This window comes from Zingiber officinale, chromosome 7B (genome assembly GCF_018446385.1).
Source record: "Zingiber officinale cultivar Zhangliang chromosome 7B, Zo_v1.1, whole genome shotgun sequence".
NCBI classification, from domain to species: Eukaryota; Viridiplantae; Streptophyta; class Magnoliopsida; order Zingiberales; family Zingiberaceae; genus Zingiber; species Zingiber officinale.
This window is the reverse complement of record NC_055999.1, coordinates 94723911-94741515: the sequence shown is the minus strand read 5'-3', so window position 1 is coordinate 94741515 and position 17605 is coordinate 94723911. Positions and strand designations below refer to the sequence as shown.

Below are 17605 nucleotides of genomic sequence, written 5' to 3'. Positions count from 1 at the left end.
AATATTGTTTCTAGAACCTAACTTGAAATTTAGAAAATCTAAATTTACAGATTAGTTCATATTTGATTTTCCAATTTGGATGGAACTTGAAATTTTATCCACTGCTGTGTAATGAGATTTAAACTAAACGTCCACGGTAAACTAAACCTTTTCTATTAACATGATCTTACTATTAACCAAAATGACAAGCTTGTGTTAACCACATAATCAAACAAAAAACAGAGTATCCTTTTATTCCGTGAATCATATCTATCAAGTTACAGTGACGAAATACTGGTGGTGTCCTGAGTAGTTCTGAAACCATAATGCACATCACACAGATACGATCGTGACACCAACACCACCAATTGACTAAGCAACGCATTCATGCATAACAACCTTTGCACACATTAGCGTACTGTGATTTGATTTCTTATCTACACCAACACTTCCAAACCAAACAGCTCTCAGACTGGAATGATTTAAGGTGACATCAGAATTTTCCAGCCCTTCCTGACAATGCATCCTGAAGTGGATAATGAAGTGATCCAAAACTCATCTGAGTTAACTGATTCATCATTGTCATTTCGGTGCCAACTCCAAAATGCGTGAGTTGAGTTCACAATCTTCAGTTTCCCGTGACCAAAGCTTGCTTCCCTGAAAACTGACCACTCTGGCTTTGGCTTAAAAAATCTGCATGTTTGGATCCAAGTAAATATAAATGGATATGCTCGATCACTCACAAGGTATCGTATTGAGTAATTAAAAAGTGTACCTTTGAGCTAAACCTTCCCTGTTACCCCCATCTCCGATGGTTATGTGCACAGGGCCACAAGGATCTACTCTTCCATTAAAGACCCGCTCCTAGTATAATGCATACAAGTCGATTGAGCAAAGAATGCCATTATGTCATATAAATATCATAGAAATTACACAATGCTTAGATCTATCAGTTTACCATTCTCTCGTAAGCATGCACATGGCCTGCGATAAATATGTCTACCCCAGCAGCATAAAGCAATGACTCCATGGAAGCCATCATGGCTTCTCCTTCGCCTTGATGCGCCCAGTTGCTGTTATACCACGGTGCATGTAATAGAACTAGTAGCCACGGTGTCTTTTCCCTGTCTACCTTGGCAAGATCAGCCTGCAAAAACCAAACAAAACACTTGGGCTGCTGGACAACATAATAGGTTTAGAAACTTAATGCAAGCCAACAAACAGCAGAAGTTAAACATTCAAGATCAAAGTATAAATTCTGATAACAAAAGATTTAAACATCTATGCTCTTCAGAAGCATACTAATTATGTAGGACAACTGAGCTACAATATTTCAATCTGTACATCGTATAATGAGATTTAAATGGAAAAAACCCCACAGATTAGTTCAAAAAGTCATTTCCAATATTAATAACTACCATTAAGAAGATGAATTTGCAGGCTGCAAAAGGACTCTGAAATCCAAAATATCCAAGTCAATTATAAAAGTACATTGTGAAGGTAGTTACTATGCATGCAGGTATAATTAATATTATTCAGGCAAAGCTACTATGCAATATTATTAAAGCACGCAAAACCTCATGGACTTCATGAAGTCATGTCGCATGTTGCTGTGAATGAAATCCTTCCTAAATTTCTGTTCGATAATTCCATTCACATATTTAAAATTGAATAAGTATTGATTTCCATATAAGAAACAATAAAATTAACAAAAAACCTTAAGTGATATTAATATTAAAAAGATACAATATAAATTATATACAAATTTAAAATTATAAAATTTGGAAGTCAGTAAGAATTAAGTTTTCCAAAATAGTAACTTTTCAAATATTAATGTGATGAATTAATTTTAAAGTTTCACAGATTTAGATATATAATATTAACATGTTGAAGTGATTTTAAATCAAAATCATTGGTTATTTCTGAAATGGAAAGCTAAAATTATTGATCGTATACAAAGAACTAAAAATCAATTATTTAATCTTAATTTGATAGAATTCAATATTTTTAATCAATATAAAAATTCTAAAGAAAATTATATAAAAGTATCTTTGAAAATTAAATTTCAACCATTGAAATTCCATCAAGAAATTATTAGATATTGGTTAATCGTAAAAATATTGAAAAATTAAATTGATTTAAAATTCAATGTTAATATTTATTTTCATCAATTTAACTTTTTAATTGTATGGTAGTTATAAAGTTTGTATTGCATTCTTAAATTGATGATCCTATTTTAATAGTTTATTTTAACATTCATGCACGGTTAAAAACTACTAAAAAAGAATCGCTAATTATTACTAAGGATGAGTGAAGTATTAAGTGTTTGGAGTTTAAACTTGAGTGACAATAACTAAACAGCTGACTGACCTTTAACCAAGCATATTGTTCTGAATTCTCATCATAATCTGTGTAAGAACCAAGCATAATAATGTGAGCCCCTGCCACCTCAAATGAGTAATACAGATTGGATGTCGAACCACTCTCTTGATAAGGCATCTTCCACCTTGCGTTATATGCTTGAAATCTCGATTCAAAAAACAATATACTCTCCTTCTCATGGTTTCCTTCGGTCACCATCCATGGTCTAGTACTAGCAAGTGGCTGCACCAGTGCTCCAAAAGAATCCCACAAATGCTGCTGGTAGTCGGCATAGGAGAGATCCCCAGGGAGAAGATGTAGATCATATTTGCATTGACTTATGTGATCTAGAGTTGATTTTGTCCAGCCTGTTTGACCAAGGTCACCAACAACTGCAAACGTTATGGGAAACTCTGCAGGTGGGGTTTTAAGCTGGAACTCTGGACCTTGTTCCCCACATTGGTAGAAGTAAGTCGTGTTACTCTCAAGGGGTCCAATAACAACATGATGTATCTTCCCTGAGTTATAAAATAAATATTTGTACGATGTACTCTCCCCTTGAGATGAGGAAGTGTACTCTCCCGGTGAAGTTCCATACTTGACTATAGATGGAGAAGATTTGTTATCGGTGATCCATGTTATTCGCATGTGATTTATCCCTGCCAAAGAGATATGAACCTACAAAGGTAAAAGATTTTTACTGGTCAAAATAATTAATCTAGGAGAGAAGAAAAAAATTACCGATTTTTATAATCTATTTAATGAAATATCTCGAAAAATATAATTTTAGAGACTAAAAATTATGATATTTCTATGCATTATTGAATTATTCATAGTATTTGAACAAACGAGATTAAAGAAAGATTGAAAAATAAAGACATGCAAAATGTATGCCAGTATGATTTTCCTATTGAATGTTGAAAAGTTTAGGAGTTCAAAAAATTAATTTGTTTAGTAAAAATATTACACAAAAGTCTTATAAAATGTGATATGAGTGGATGAAAAAAAATAGCAGCAATTTACAATAATGATAGCACACAATATAGTTCTAATTATAGAAAATTAAGTTATGAAGCAATACTTTAGAACATTGGGAAAGGATAATTGAGAGGAGAATAAGAGTAGAAATAATAAAATTCCAAATTACAAATTTAAAGTAATCTATCGAGGAGCCCAGTCTAGCACATGAAATAAGTTGAAATTTCTTTTGCTAGGTCTTACAAGTTACCATTATTACATTCTTATTTGCAATAAGAAAAAATTGGTATAGACAGAAGATCCGTCCTTTTATGAATATTAACACATGGTCCAACAAATTGGCGCACAACCAAAATGTAAAATATAGAACAAAGAAGCAGAGTTTCAAGATACTTCTTATTTGATGGTTTTTTTTTTAAAGAAATGAATTTTTAAAAATTACATCAATATGATAAAAGAACATCTATAATAATTTAGTTTCTAGAGTTAGATCTCTATGGACTTTTCTTTTTTCACATTACAACTAGATGAGCCTTTCATTATCACTCATATTCAGAATAAACTACCTCGGTGTTTTTCAAGTTCGGATTAAGAAAGAAATTTTACAAATTGACAGTTTTAAGTTGTGTAAATAAAATTAAATATATGAGAAGTAAGAAATAAGAGAATAGTTAATATGGATAAAGAAGAGATTCCTACAAGTAAAACTAATTGACACAAGTAGTTGGAGTTAACATGTCCTTGTTGGTGTAATTGTGCAGGGAACAATGATATCCTTTCACATAGCAATTTTTAGAACATTTATCCGAGTACAAATTTGCTGTGACTAAAATTAAGCTGAGTAGGATGAAATCAAACCAAAACCATTTAGTCAAGATTTAATATACTTTAGATCAAAGAAAGGAAATTCCTCTATTTGAAACTCTGAACTAAACATGCAAGCAGGCATTCAAAGTATGGCATGAAAATTATTGATTACTATTGTCCCTGGAGAAAAGGGAGCCGTTTATTTTACTTTTTAAAATTTATAAATCGGTTTGCTGCTGATTCATAGCATTCCAAACCCTAGCAATGCATGTACCAATTTTACTTGGACACTACTTAACAAAAGGCCTTTCTCTACATCAGTCAAAAGAATCAAAAGTGAAATCTAAAATCCCTAGAAACAATTCCCATCTCGAGCACTCAATATTTACCTTGCGTAAACGAACATCAATAATACAAGTGAAAAAGAAGTGGGAAACTTGAGCCATCAATTAAAAATCCGCTCAAGGAAATGAAGTTAAAGACGAAGAGCAACAGGAGATCAGGAAAGATAAAGGCAATAAACTAAAGCTCCTCCGAAAAAGAGAGAGTAATCTGAAGCAGAACAAATCAGTCCTACAATCACCTGTTGCGGATCGGAGGAGCGCACAGGCCTCCACGGAAGGCTTAGGGTTTCGCGAGGTAGCGGCCGGACATAGTCCTCACCGCTCCGGCCTCCGATCGCCGACGGACACAAGAACACGAGAAGAATCGTCGCCCCAATAAACTCCATCCGCCAGTCCACTTTGGTCTCCTTCATCCCGGATCTTCAATAGGATAATTTTCCAAAAAACTCCAAAAATTAACCATTTTAAAAATTATCTCCTATTTTTTATTAGGATATTTTTTCTTCAACACGTTTAAATATTAATTTTTTTTTAAAAACTAATTCTATGACAAAATTTTTGTTTGTCCACTCGATGGGTCTAGTGATTAGTGCATGAGATGTTGTCATCATAAGATCTGGAGTTTGAATCTCGGTAAAACCGAGGTAAATGTCTCCCTTATGTGCTAGTCACTATTCTAAAAGTTAGTAGTCGTCCGTGATTTACCTCCTCCATGTTGGCCCTGAGACGGGTTAACAGGGGTACTGGAGGCGAACATATTCGTCTTTTTTGCCATCACTGGAAGGGGAAATTTTGTCCCCTCGATCTAGTAGCTAGTCATCTCGTTGTAGCGCATGAGATGTTGTCACTATGAGGTCTGAGGTTTAAATCTCGGTAAAGTCGAGATAAATATCTTCCTTATGTACTAGTCACTATTCCAAAGGCTAGTAGTCGTCCGTGATTTACCTCCTCCGTATTGACCTTGAGATGGATTAGCAGGAGCGCTGAGAATGAATATATTCATCTTTTACCATCGTTGGAAGGGAAAATTTTACAAATTCTATGCTCAATACCAGATTTATCATGGCCATGTTCGATAGTTAGAATTCTATATAATTTTTTTTCAATATACCATCTCAACTTTGCATAAAAAATATAAAAAATTATCATTCTCTGTCATAAAAAAATCTCTCTATAATATTTATATAATCTCTATATTATCAATTTTTTATACATCATTAATTATTATTGATCTCATCCATATTATTAATTTTAAAATAAAAGAGTATATTTAAAATTTAACTGTCATTCTTAAACTAGACACTTCAAAACTTTCGTCCATATGATTAAAGTTTTTTTCAACTTCTTCATTTACAAATCTCTTTAAAAATCTCTCACCGCATAAATCCATAAACGTCCCTAAGAATCATCATGAATATTATCACTTCGGGATTTAATTTTAAATGTATTGTTTAAATTGTCGATGAATCACATCATAACCGAAGTCAATAAAATTCCAGCAATTAATTATCACAAAGTCAACTCAGAGGATCCAAGAAGAATGGAAGATTTGCACACAAACAACAAAGTCAAGCCACCTCCTACCCACAAAAACACTCACAGAGACAGGATGCAAGGTCGAAAATCTACACACACCTACAAAAAGTGGCCAGATTGAGGACAGGAACAGGAAAAGAAGATCACGAAATCTTTTGATCCAACTTCGCCACTGATTGATTATATTCAGTGGTGGTACTCGAACACTGCAAGAACAGGAGTGGTCTTTCAAGCTGCTGGCTGCAGCGCCATTTTGCTTCCTAGCTGGTGAGGAGAACAAGCTTCAAGTGCCTGAGTTGCTTCAAGATCTGGTAGCAGACACAGCGTCTAGCTTTGGAGATGGCAACTCTCAGCCTCCTCAACCTCACCCCAATCCTTCTCTTCACTCTGAACACCCTCAGCCTTGCAGAATGCGATCTCCTCTGCTGTGCCTCAGCTTCTTCCAACATCTTGTGTATCAGAAAGCTTGCTTTCAGGTGCTGCATTTCTTCGGAGTCTTCCTCGTTGAGTTTCGCGTAAGAGAAATGACCCCTCAAGACACCCATTGATGAGGTAAAAGAAAATAATTCGATTTCTGAATAGAATACAGACTCATGGAGCTAGCTACATATAGAGGGAGAAGAGAAAGAGCCACAATTACGAGTTCTTTAAAGCAAATGATTAAACATATAATTGGTGTGATCAGTGATGCAATTGTCAAAAAGAAAAAGGATTCGATGGGCCACGCATGCAGTCATGTTCTTTGTAGTTTTCTTGAAGTCAACGACAATATATGATTTGTATTTGTAGAACAGCAATAGCACCCACTGAAATATGCCTTCACTGTATGAGAAGGTTTCCATTTTAATATTTTAAATATAAATATGTCAATCTGAAATTGCTATTTCATGTACTCAGAGTCACAGTCTTCTGCAAAATTGCATCAGCATATTTGAGGAAGACACGATTGAGAAAGACACTCATGAGGAATAGTAGAAGATGCCCTCAATTCGACCCTCTGTCCTCCACTCACATACCGAGAGCACGATAGCTTCTCTTGTGGAATGATAAGTTTCACCAGTACACGAATAGATTGAAGTTTAAAACCTTGATGTCAAGGATAATAAGCATGTGTTAGATTACAGATTGAGTTGGAGGTTGAAATAGTAGACTAAATTAATAGGAGTTGAAGTCTAAATGAATAGGCTAAAAGAAAATATTTATTAAGTGGTGTAAACTGTTGATTCATTAAGCCGATCGATCATCTGAAGAAATTTAATTAGTGAGTGCTGCTGCTGCTGTATATATATATATGATGGAAGCATTCATGCCTTTGAAAACGACTTTAGATCAAACTTTGTAGCGTGTGTAAATAGCTAAATAAGCATTGGAAAATGGATGAAAAAATAATTATGTTCAGTAGCTATGAAGCTGTCACTTGAAGCCGCACTGAAGTATCCAAAAGAGAACAAATCTCTCAATTAAAAATTGAGAGAAGCTTTTTTTTTCTTCATGATGAAATATACACAATAATTAGAGAAGCTTGTGGCATATTGAGGGAGAAAAAAAAGGCATAATATGCAACCAGAAGAAGTGATAGCATAATTTAAAGCAAACTAACTTTGGGATAGCAGCCATGTCCCAAAGGCCAGGAGGATGATTGTTCCTGTCTGAAAAACGAAGAAATGACTGCTTGTAACGATGATTTAGTTGTTGATTGGAATAAGACTTTTTACTTTGAGGAAAGATTTTCCTTTAATCTCGTGCACAATAAAATGAGCAAATAAAATATCAGTGTCCAAAAATTAGAGGGAGTCATTGACGAACTCCTCTGACACTCAAGTCAATATGAATTCTGGTCAGGTGAATGAAGAACAGTATCGCTCGTGCGAGAGTAAGCTTGAGATATTTTGAAAAATATACATTGTCAACGGAGAGAACCCCCTTTATATATCACCTCTCATAACATTTGTAATCATGAGGTGGTGAAGAATATCAGAGGTTGTTAGGTAATGGAAAGTGGACAATCTGTGCAATAATTATCCGAGAAATCTTCCCTTACCCACATGTGTACCTCTTTTGTCGTTTATAACTTATGCCATTGATGAAGTAGTTGAAGGAATATGTTGTCATAAGCGATTGGCTGATGAGAAATGTGATAATCCCCGAGAAAAGTTTTAGAAGAATATTCTTTGACATATGTTTAGTATTTTAATAGGTTGTTTGAATTCCCTGCTCACGTTGTCTTGCTGGGTATATTTTGGCTGACTTATAAGGTTGACCATCTTTATGTTTGTCCTTGCATTAAGATGATGAGTTATGTGTTGAATGGTGTTAGTAATATGTTCGGAGAATAATAACCTACCTTAGACATGCTGAAAATCCATTTAAGAAGCAATATGATAATCGTTGCATGCTAGAAATCTATCTAGGAAGCAATATAAAACTAAGTGTTTCAGATCCGATTAGCCTTTTATCCGACTGAGTATATATAAGTGCCTCAGGCTCGGGTAATAGGGCTACCTAAACCTGTCCAATTTTATTATCGAACGGCTACACAGGCATATTGTCGTGTGGTAACTCATAGGGATGACCAGTAATAGGGTTGACCAGGCATGTGTAGAGAGCTCTCCTACAGAGTAAAGAGTTTGACCTTTCTCTCGACCAGACCTATGGTCGATCAATTGTGAGGTGGGTCGGACATCCCTTAAAATCGGTCGTCTTGAATGACCGAATATGCTAGCTTCCTAATTCAAGAGTAGAGCATTAAACTCTTTATGTCCGACCTACTTAAGAGCCGGTTGATCATATTCTGAACGACTTATAATCTGATTAGGTTGACACTATAAACCTTAGCGCTAGACGAATAATAAAATCATTTGGAAAATATTTATTTTTCTTGAATTTCATCTCTTCGCCATCTCTTAATCTATTCATTACATCCCATATCAATGATGAACATAGTATTCGAAGAAAAGATCTAGATAATCTAAAGAAGATTCTTGCACGGGCTGATGGAACTAAGGGAGATCTTATAACGTCAACATGTTTATAGTTTAGTCAAGACACGTAATAACAAAAGATGGTCGTCAAGGTTTTCTTTATGGTACTGATACTCTGGTTGAAACCAATCATTTCTCAGTCAATTAGATTGCTTTATGCGCTTTACAGGCAGATCACAAACTGAGCACTTCTCCTGATTCGCACCTTCCGTTTACAGAAAAATTTCCAAAAAGGACATTTTTGCCATCATTTCTGCTCTTAATCGACTTACATAACCTGATCTACTATCAACACAACTTCAAAAAAAAAAAAAAAAAAAAACTGGAGAAATTGAGGAACAAAACTTATATCTCATTCTACTGCATAATCATCTTCATCAATAAGCTAACTCTGCGACCTCCGGTATAGTGAGCAGCTTCGGCCTCCAATGATTTTCTATCTCTTCCAGTCTCACTGGCTTACCGACCAGACCGGCGAGAACACGGCACAGCGGCAACCCCTGCACGTCCGCCTGGTGAAGCAGCTCTTCCAACTGCTTCTTGCTGATCCTGATCCTGATCCTGACATCCGTCGATCTCTCGACCTTCTTCTTAGCGTTCCTTGATGCTGCCTCCTCCTCTTGAAGCTTCACCGAGAGCAAGCTCTCAGTGACTCCCCAGCCGTCCTCCTCGTCGTCGACCCATGTCACTGGCTTCTGCAGGCCACTACAATTACCCATCCCTTGTCTTAGATTTGGTGATTTCTTTTGGGTTCGTGCTCTTCTTCTCCTTTTCTGAAGGGATAAGAACAATGAGGTAGGGTGGATTTATAGCCACGGGAGAAGGTGAATTAATGGAGTGCGACGGCGGCAGCGATACAAGAAGAGGACAAATGTATTCTGGATGTAGGAGACGGACGTCGAGGAGTAGCTGGGAGCTCGCTGTGGCCGATGGCGAAGGGTGCCAGATCAGCGCGGAATACGCGGGTATCGCATCGGTGGGGACGGGCCGACGCAGGCCGACACGGTGTGAACGCGGCGCACTAAAAAATCTAGATGTAAGCTTATAAAAAACGGCGCGTTAAAACGTGGGTTTTGTGGAGAGTCTGGTCGGCGGGAGGATTATGCCCTCTCCGTCGGGTGCTTGTCCGAATAGTCTGGAAAGAGTGAGATGGTTCTTCAAATAGATCGAGAATAAAACGAAATTATGTTTTTTTTAGTTTACATGAATATTTTTTTGACCCCTTCAATCTCTCAATCAACTATTTCTCCTTACTCGCAAGTCAACTAAACTCGCGAACTGATTAGATCCCTGGCTTAGTCGAATAACTAACACCATTTGATCTCTAAGTCAACTTGGCGATTCTTACAGATCCAGTTTCTTTTTCTTTTTTGTCAATTCATCTATTTCTTTTAATACTTTAAATTAATTATTTATGTGTCGGCACTACAGGATAAAAACTTATCGTGCCGCAAAAATGGCTGCAACGATCACAGAAAGTTGCAGGTCTAAATTTACAATAATTTTTTGTTTTGTTTTTTTTATGGTGCTTATCGTGATCATAGAATAATAGAAAGAAATAAAGCCACGTAAAGCTGATTGAATGGACGATGTCATGATCATAAATGGTTAATTTACTTAGGAACAAAGATAAAGAATATCAATCATTTTAGGAAAAAAATCTCTATAAACAATAAAATAAAAAGAGAACTCGCAGAGAAGGAGAAAAAGCGAGTTGCGGCTGTGTGCTAACGAGTAGCTAGGCTGCTCGTGCGATCACTGGAACTCGCCCGTTCGAACGCTTGGTTCTCCACCCTACTTGGCTATTTCATTTGGCCTCACTATCACGCCAGTCACACACTCGCTCGGCCTCTACGGCCTACCTGTCCGGTAGGTCTCTCTGTCCATCCGGTCGGTCTCTTTGCTAACTCGGTCGGCCTCTCTATTCGCCCGATCGATCTTTCTGCCCGTCCAATCGCATTCCTCGATTTGCCGAAATTACATCCTCAATTGTCTTACCGACTCGTTGTACGTTGTGTATAGCATAAAGAGAACGGCTAAGGAGCCGTGTGAGTCCCTGTATAAGAAGTACAAGATGGAGGACGTAGGGGCCAAGAAGTTCATCGTGGGCTGATTTCTGGATTACAAGATGGTTGACTCCAAGACGGTGATCAGCCAAGTTCCAGGAGTTTCAGGTGATCTTACACGAGATCCACTCAGAAGGGATGATTTTGAATGAAACATTCCAGATGGTTACTATCATTGAGAAGTTGCCCCCTAACTGAAAGGACTTCAAGAACTACTTGAAACATAAGTGGAAGGAGATGAATGTGGAGGAATTCATTGTTAGACTTCGCATCGAAGAAGATAAAAAGGGTTTAGAGAGAAAGCTGTTCTTTCAGGCTACTGTGAAAGCCAACGTGGTCGAGCACGGTCAAAGCTAGAAACGGAAGAACTCTAAGTCTTCCAAGATGGTATCCAGAGGAGGCATCAACAAAAAAAAGTTCTCTGGAAAGTACTTCAATTGTGACTGAGCCAATTACAAATCTTTGGAATGTAGAAAGCCAAAGAAGAATCAGGAGGTCAATCTGAACGAGGGACAAAAAAATGGACGACCTCTGCCCTGTGGTCTCTAAGTTGAACCCGGTGGGTTCAAAGCTGCAACAATGATGGATCGATACTGGAGCCACCAGATATGTCTGCTGTAATAAGGAGCTGCTCCACAACTTTGAAGAAGTCAATGGAGACAAGCTATTCATGGGGAACTCAACAACCTCGGATATCATGGGTCAAGGAAAAGTAGTGTTGAAGGTGACCTTGGGCAAGAACCTTACTCTGAATAATGTATTGCATATTCCGAAGATTCGAAAAAATCTAGTATCCGGATCACTATTAAGCAAGCATGACTTTCACATTATCTTTGAGTCAGCTAGAGTTGTACTGTCTAAGAATGGAATGTTCGCAGAAAGAGACTTATCTGATGGGCTATTCAAGCTCAATATAATGGTCATTAGACCTAAGATAAATAAAGATAAAAGCTCTTTTACTTATATGCTTGAGTCTTCCTGTTTGTGGCATGATACACTAGGATATGTTAATTACGATATATTGCATAGATTAATAAATATGTAAAGTATACCTACATTCCATCTTGACCCAAAGCACAAGTGTGAGATTTGTGTTAAAGTAAAAATATCAAGGTCATCATTTCAACATATTAAAAGAAGCAACGAACCACTCGGGCTAATTCATACCGACATGTGCGACCTTAAAGGTACACCAACACGTGGTGAGAATAAATACTTCATCATTTTTGTAGATGATATCACAAAATATGGTTATGTGTATCTTCTCAAAAGTAAAGATGAAGCTATAGAGAAATTTATACTCTATAAAAATGAGGTTGAAAACCAACTTAATAGAAAGATTAAGGTGGTTCAAAGTGACTGAGGCGGTGAATATGTATCACTGTTGACTGAGTTGTGTGCTGAACATGGGATTAGACATGAAACAACAGCTCCTTACACTCAGCAAAATGGAGTTGCTGAGCGGAAGAACCGAACTCTAAAAGAGATGATGAATGCTCTTCTATTGAGCTCTGGGCTGCCAAAGTTCATATGGGGGGAAGCTGTATTAACAGTTAATTACCTTTTAAATAAGGTGCCCCGAAAGAAGATAGATAAGAGCCCTTATGAGTTGTGGAATGAAAAATAACTGTCCTATAAATATTTACAAATGTGGGGGTATTTTGCCAAAGTATTGGTGTCTGATCTGAAAAGTATTAAGATAGAACCAAAGACTGTTGATTGTATATTTATTAGATATGCACATAATAACAGTGTGTATCAGTTTTTTGTGTATGAGTCACAAATACTGGATATACACAAGGACTCGATAATAAAATCGAGAAATGTCTCATTTTTCGAGCATGTGTTTCCGTATAAGACTCGAGAGGATGCTAGCTCTCCAAAATAGACATATGAAACACAAAACCAAGAAGATAATGATTAACCAGTTGAGGTTGAGCTTAGATGGACCAAAAGAGTTCAGGTATAAAAATTCTACAGATTAGATTTTATCACTTTCATGTTGGAAAGTGAGCCCCAAAGTTACTCAGAAGTAGTAAACTCTTCTAATGTACCTCATTGGAGAGAGGCAATTGCATCTGAGATAGAGTCTATCTTGTAAAATCACACTTGGGAACTTGTGGATCTTCCTTCGGGAAGTCAACCACTAGGGTGCAAGTGGATCTTCAAGAAGAAAATGAAATCAGATGGCACAATTGATTAGTACAAGTTAGATTGGTAATCAAAGGATATAGACAACAAGAAGATCTTGATTACTTTGATACATATTCTCCGGTGTCAAGAATAAGTTCTATAAGAGTATTGTTGGCTATAGCTGCTCTATGAAATCTCGAAATATATCAGATGAATGTAAAGACAACTTTTCTAAACAGGGATTTAGAAGATGAAATCTACATGGAGCAACCTAAGGGGTTTTCTGTGCCAGGATAGAAAAACAAGGTTTGTAGATTGATGAAGTCATTATACGGCTTAAAACAAGCATCAAAGCAATAACATGAGAAATTTGACAATGCCGTGAAAGAATGTGGATTTAATATTAATAAATGTGATAAATGTGTCTACATGAAAACTATAAATAATGACTACGTCATCTTGTACATATATGTAGATGATATACTTATCATTAGGAGTAATGATAAGATAATCAAATCTACTAAAGATATGTTGAACTCAAGATTTGACATAAAATTTTAGAACAACAGAAGGACTTATTCTTAGTCAGTATCATTATGTGGACATAATTCTTGAAAATTCACTAAGGGTGATACTATATTAGCACGAACGCCAATAGATACGAGTTTGTTGGTGCAATCGACCTCCAAGGTTTTAATGTCCGATAAATATATTTAAGTATGTTTAATAGAGCTTATCATGGAAAGTCCTAGTTGTAGGCTAGACAAGAAAAATTTTGATAGATCATGGAAGTCAGGTGGATTCGATAGGTCTGGAGGACCTGATCCCTGGGTAGTCGAATACTGAGTCCTAGTGGTAGTCTAGGGAAGGGAAATCTCCGTAGATCGTGGAAGCCAGGTGGATAGGTCTGAAGGACCTGATCCTTCGGTAGCTGAATACTGAGTCTTGGTGAATGAAGCCAGGTGGAGAAAATCCTAAAGGGTGGTAACCTTAGGTTATGGTGAGTGAAGTTAGATGGAGAAAATCCTAGGGGGGAGATAACCTTAGGTAACGAGAAGTCTTAGAGAAGTGAACTCCAAGCAAGGTTGATCGGATGGTTTCCGGTCGACCATGAGCGGTTGACAAGACCAGTGAATTTTGGTGATTCTAAGTTTAGTTTTACTATAGTATTCTGTATTACTATTATTGCTGCTGGCTAATGTAGTATTGCAGGAAAAGTCTTAGTGGATCAAGTGATCAGACACTGAGCAAAGAAAGTCCAAACAAGTTTGGAGGACCAATGTTTGGCAGGTAAGTTGAGGTAAACAATTGGAGGAGTGACAGTGAGGTCGGGTTCCTGAAGGGAACAACCTAAGGTCGCTGATCCAACTGAAGAAATCGGGAAGGCTTCTAAGTTGAGATCAAGATAGTTAAACTGTCTATTTTTACTCATGCATTAGATGTATTATTACTGTGCTAACATCTGTTTTGTAGGATTATTGTCTAATACTGTTTTGCATGTTCGGCCTGATCGGTCGATCGAACCGAAGGATCGGTCGACTGAACAAGGCCAACTCAGAGCAGATACAAGTTCAGACTAAAATAGAGTTGATCAAAGATTGATCAGTCGACCGAATCATATGATCGATCAACCGAACACTGATGACTCGGTACAGTTCAATCGATCAGAAGCAGAGAAGGAAACTGTAGGACCATTGCGGCCGGCTAGAAGGGGATTGTTGAGTAGTCCTGTAAAAAACAAAAACAAGAACACCCTTCTCGAACTCTTTAAGCTAACGCTTGCATAAATAAAGCAAAGCAATAATTAAAATCATAAAGAACGAGGCACAAGATATTTACTTGGTTACAACTGATGTGGTTGTTAATCCAAGGAAGTTGAAAGCACTAGAATACTCCTTCAGGCGGAAAAACCTCGTACAACAATGAAGCGCAGAAACAGAAGCTTAACTCTAAACTAAAGCACACAAGTATTGGAATTACAATTCGTGAGTTCGTTAAAAAGCTTCTGGACCAAGGCTATATTTATAGCCTTGGTCGGGGCACCCCGAAGGGTTCCGGGCACCCTGGGAGGGATAAAACTTTATCCCCCAACGTCCAGATGGCAAAAGACTCGTTCTGGTCAAACTTCGACTTCCGGGCGCCCCGGTACGTTTCGGGTGCCTCGGAGGGAAAAGTCAACCTCGTTGACTTTTTCCAGCCCCGGGTCTTCTGCTCCGTTCGCTTGGGTGATCTCTGCCATCCGGAAAAAGGTTCATCCGAACCCAAGTTCCGGTCTTCTCGAGCAGGCTTCCGCTCCGACTTCTCGTCCCTTGGAATCGTTACGTGCTTCCTTCTCGTCCGCCAGCGTACTCATCCGCAGTCTTCGTCCCTTGGTCACACCCCGTGTCGACCTTCTCACTAGCTGCGTCTTTTGCTCCCCGAGCAATCTTCCGCTCTGGCTTTCGTCCCTCAGAACCACCGCACGCTTCCTTCTCGTCCACCGGGGTACTTTTCCGCAGCGCCTCGTCCCTTGGATGCACCGCGTGCCGTCCTTCTCGCTAACTGCGTCTTCTGCTCAACTACCTGTGCTCCTAAGTTCCTACACACTTAGACACAGGGTTAGAAACACACATGACCTAATTTAACTTGTCGATCACACCAAAACAACCTTGGGGTTCCAACAATCTCCCCTTTTTTGATGTGATCAACCCAAATTAAGCTAGGGTAAAAATAGACATGAGAATTAAACAGTTTATATTGCAATAATGTGCAACAAGATAGAAAAATTAAATTTAAAAAATTTTAATTTTCAATTTCAATAACGTGCAACAAGATAGAACAATTAAATTTCAAAAAAATTTTAATTTTCAATTTCTACCTCCCTCTAGACTTATACTTTTTCTTCTCCCCCTTTGATCACATAAAAAATTGGGGTTGCAAGAAAAATCTAAGGGTTGACACTTAGAATAATTATAAAACTCTATTTCAATGATTTTCTAGAAAATTTTTTTAAGTCAAGAAAAAATTTCTAAGTCAAACATAACTTTTGAAAAATTTCTAAGTTTTCGTCATCAAGAATTAAGAACTTTATAAGCCGAAAACTTTATGAAAAAAATTGAGAACATTTAAAAAAAATTAAAACAAATTTCTATGCATTTATTTTATATATATATATATATATATTAATTCTAATGCTTTTATAGAAAGTTTTAAATTTTCATTTTAATTTATCATAACTTCTTAAATCACACTTTTTCAGATTTAAAGCAACCAATATTAAACATGCAAAAAATTATATCATGTTAATTTCTATTATTAGTTTGTCGAGATTCTTTAATCGACAAACTATTTCTTTTGACTTAATATTTTTTGTTATATTTTGAATTTCTAATTCAAAAAAATATTTCGATAATATAAATTCTAACTTGATAAATTTTTTCGACAGTATTTCTAATTTGCAAAATTTGTTCGATAAAATATTTTGTAATTTGTAAAATTTATTTGACAGAAGATTTTCTAATCCGAAAAATTCTTTCGATGATTCAATTTCTAATTTGCAAAATTCTTTCGGCGACTTTTCGATTGATTTAACTAATTGTTCAGAAGGTAGAGACCATACCTGACTTATCTTGTCAGCAGTTGATTCTCCCCCTGTCAAGTTGCTTTCTTCTGAAGTCCCTCCCCCTTCATCGATGCTCATCTGGGATGAGCTTTCCGTGTCCTCGGGATGGAGCTCGGCTGTCTCGGCAGTTTCCTCATTCTCGGGCTGTTCTGTCGGCGGCTCGGTGTCCATTGAGTTGTCGGCTTCCAAAGGTTCTTCGTAGAGTTTCAAGAACTTTTCCCAAAGTTCTTTTGTGCTTTCGTACTCTCCGACTCTGTCGATATCTTCATTTGGTATTACAGTTAGAAGGTGAAATTCCGCCCGAACGTTTGCCATATACTCGTTACGTTGCTTCTCGTTCTAGAGGCGTTTATCAAGTTCTTCTCCATTCATTGTCTTTGGTGCTTCATAACCAGATTTCATTATTAAACAAATACCAAAATCAGTGTTTAGGTATACCTCCATTTGTTTCTTCCATAAAGAAAACTCCCCCTCGAATGCTGGTGGGTATTCTCTAGCTCCGGTCATCATTTTGTTGCATCAATTGGCGGTTAGTCCTCCTGAGGCGTACTCTGCTCTGATACCACTTGTACAACCGTTGCGGCCGATTAGAAGGGGGTTGTTGAGTAGTCCTGTAAAAAACAAAAACAAGAACACCATTCTCGAACTCTTTAAGCTAACACTTGCATAAATAAAGCAAAGTAATAATTAAAATCATAAATAACGAGGCACAAGATATTTACTTGGTTACAACCAATGTGGTTGTTAATCTAAGGAAGTTGAAAACACTAGAATACTCCTTCAGGCGGAGAGTCCTCATACAACAATGAAGCACAGAAA

The 17605-nt window shown here is 37.1% G+C and overlaps 1 protein-coding gene across 1 annotated transcript; it reads right to left on the bottom strand.

The window, feature by feature from the left end:
• Positions 1-207: 207 nt before the first annotated feature.
• On the bottom strand, positions 208-4901 carry LOC122006354 (purple acid phosphatase 18-like). The gene is made up of 5 exons (XM_042561825.1): positions 4709-4901; positions 2350-3018; positions 938-1126; positions 755-843; positions 208-672 (listed from the first exon to the last, which is right to left on the bottom strand). The coding sequence occupies exons 1-5, from the start codon at positions 4880-4882 to the stop codon at positions 462-464; spliced, it is 1332 nt and encodes a 443-aa protein (XP_042417759.1). The 5' UTR covers positions 4883-4901; the 3' UTR covers positions 208-461.
• Positions 4902-17605: the final 12704 nt, after the last annotated feature.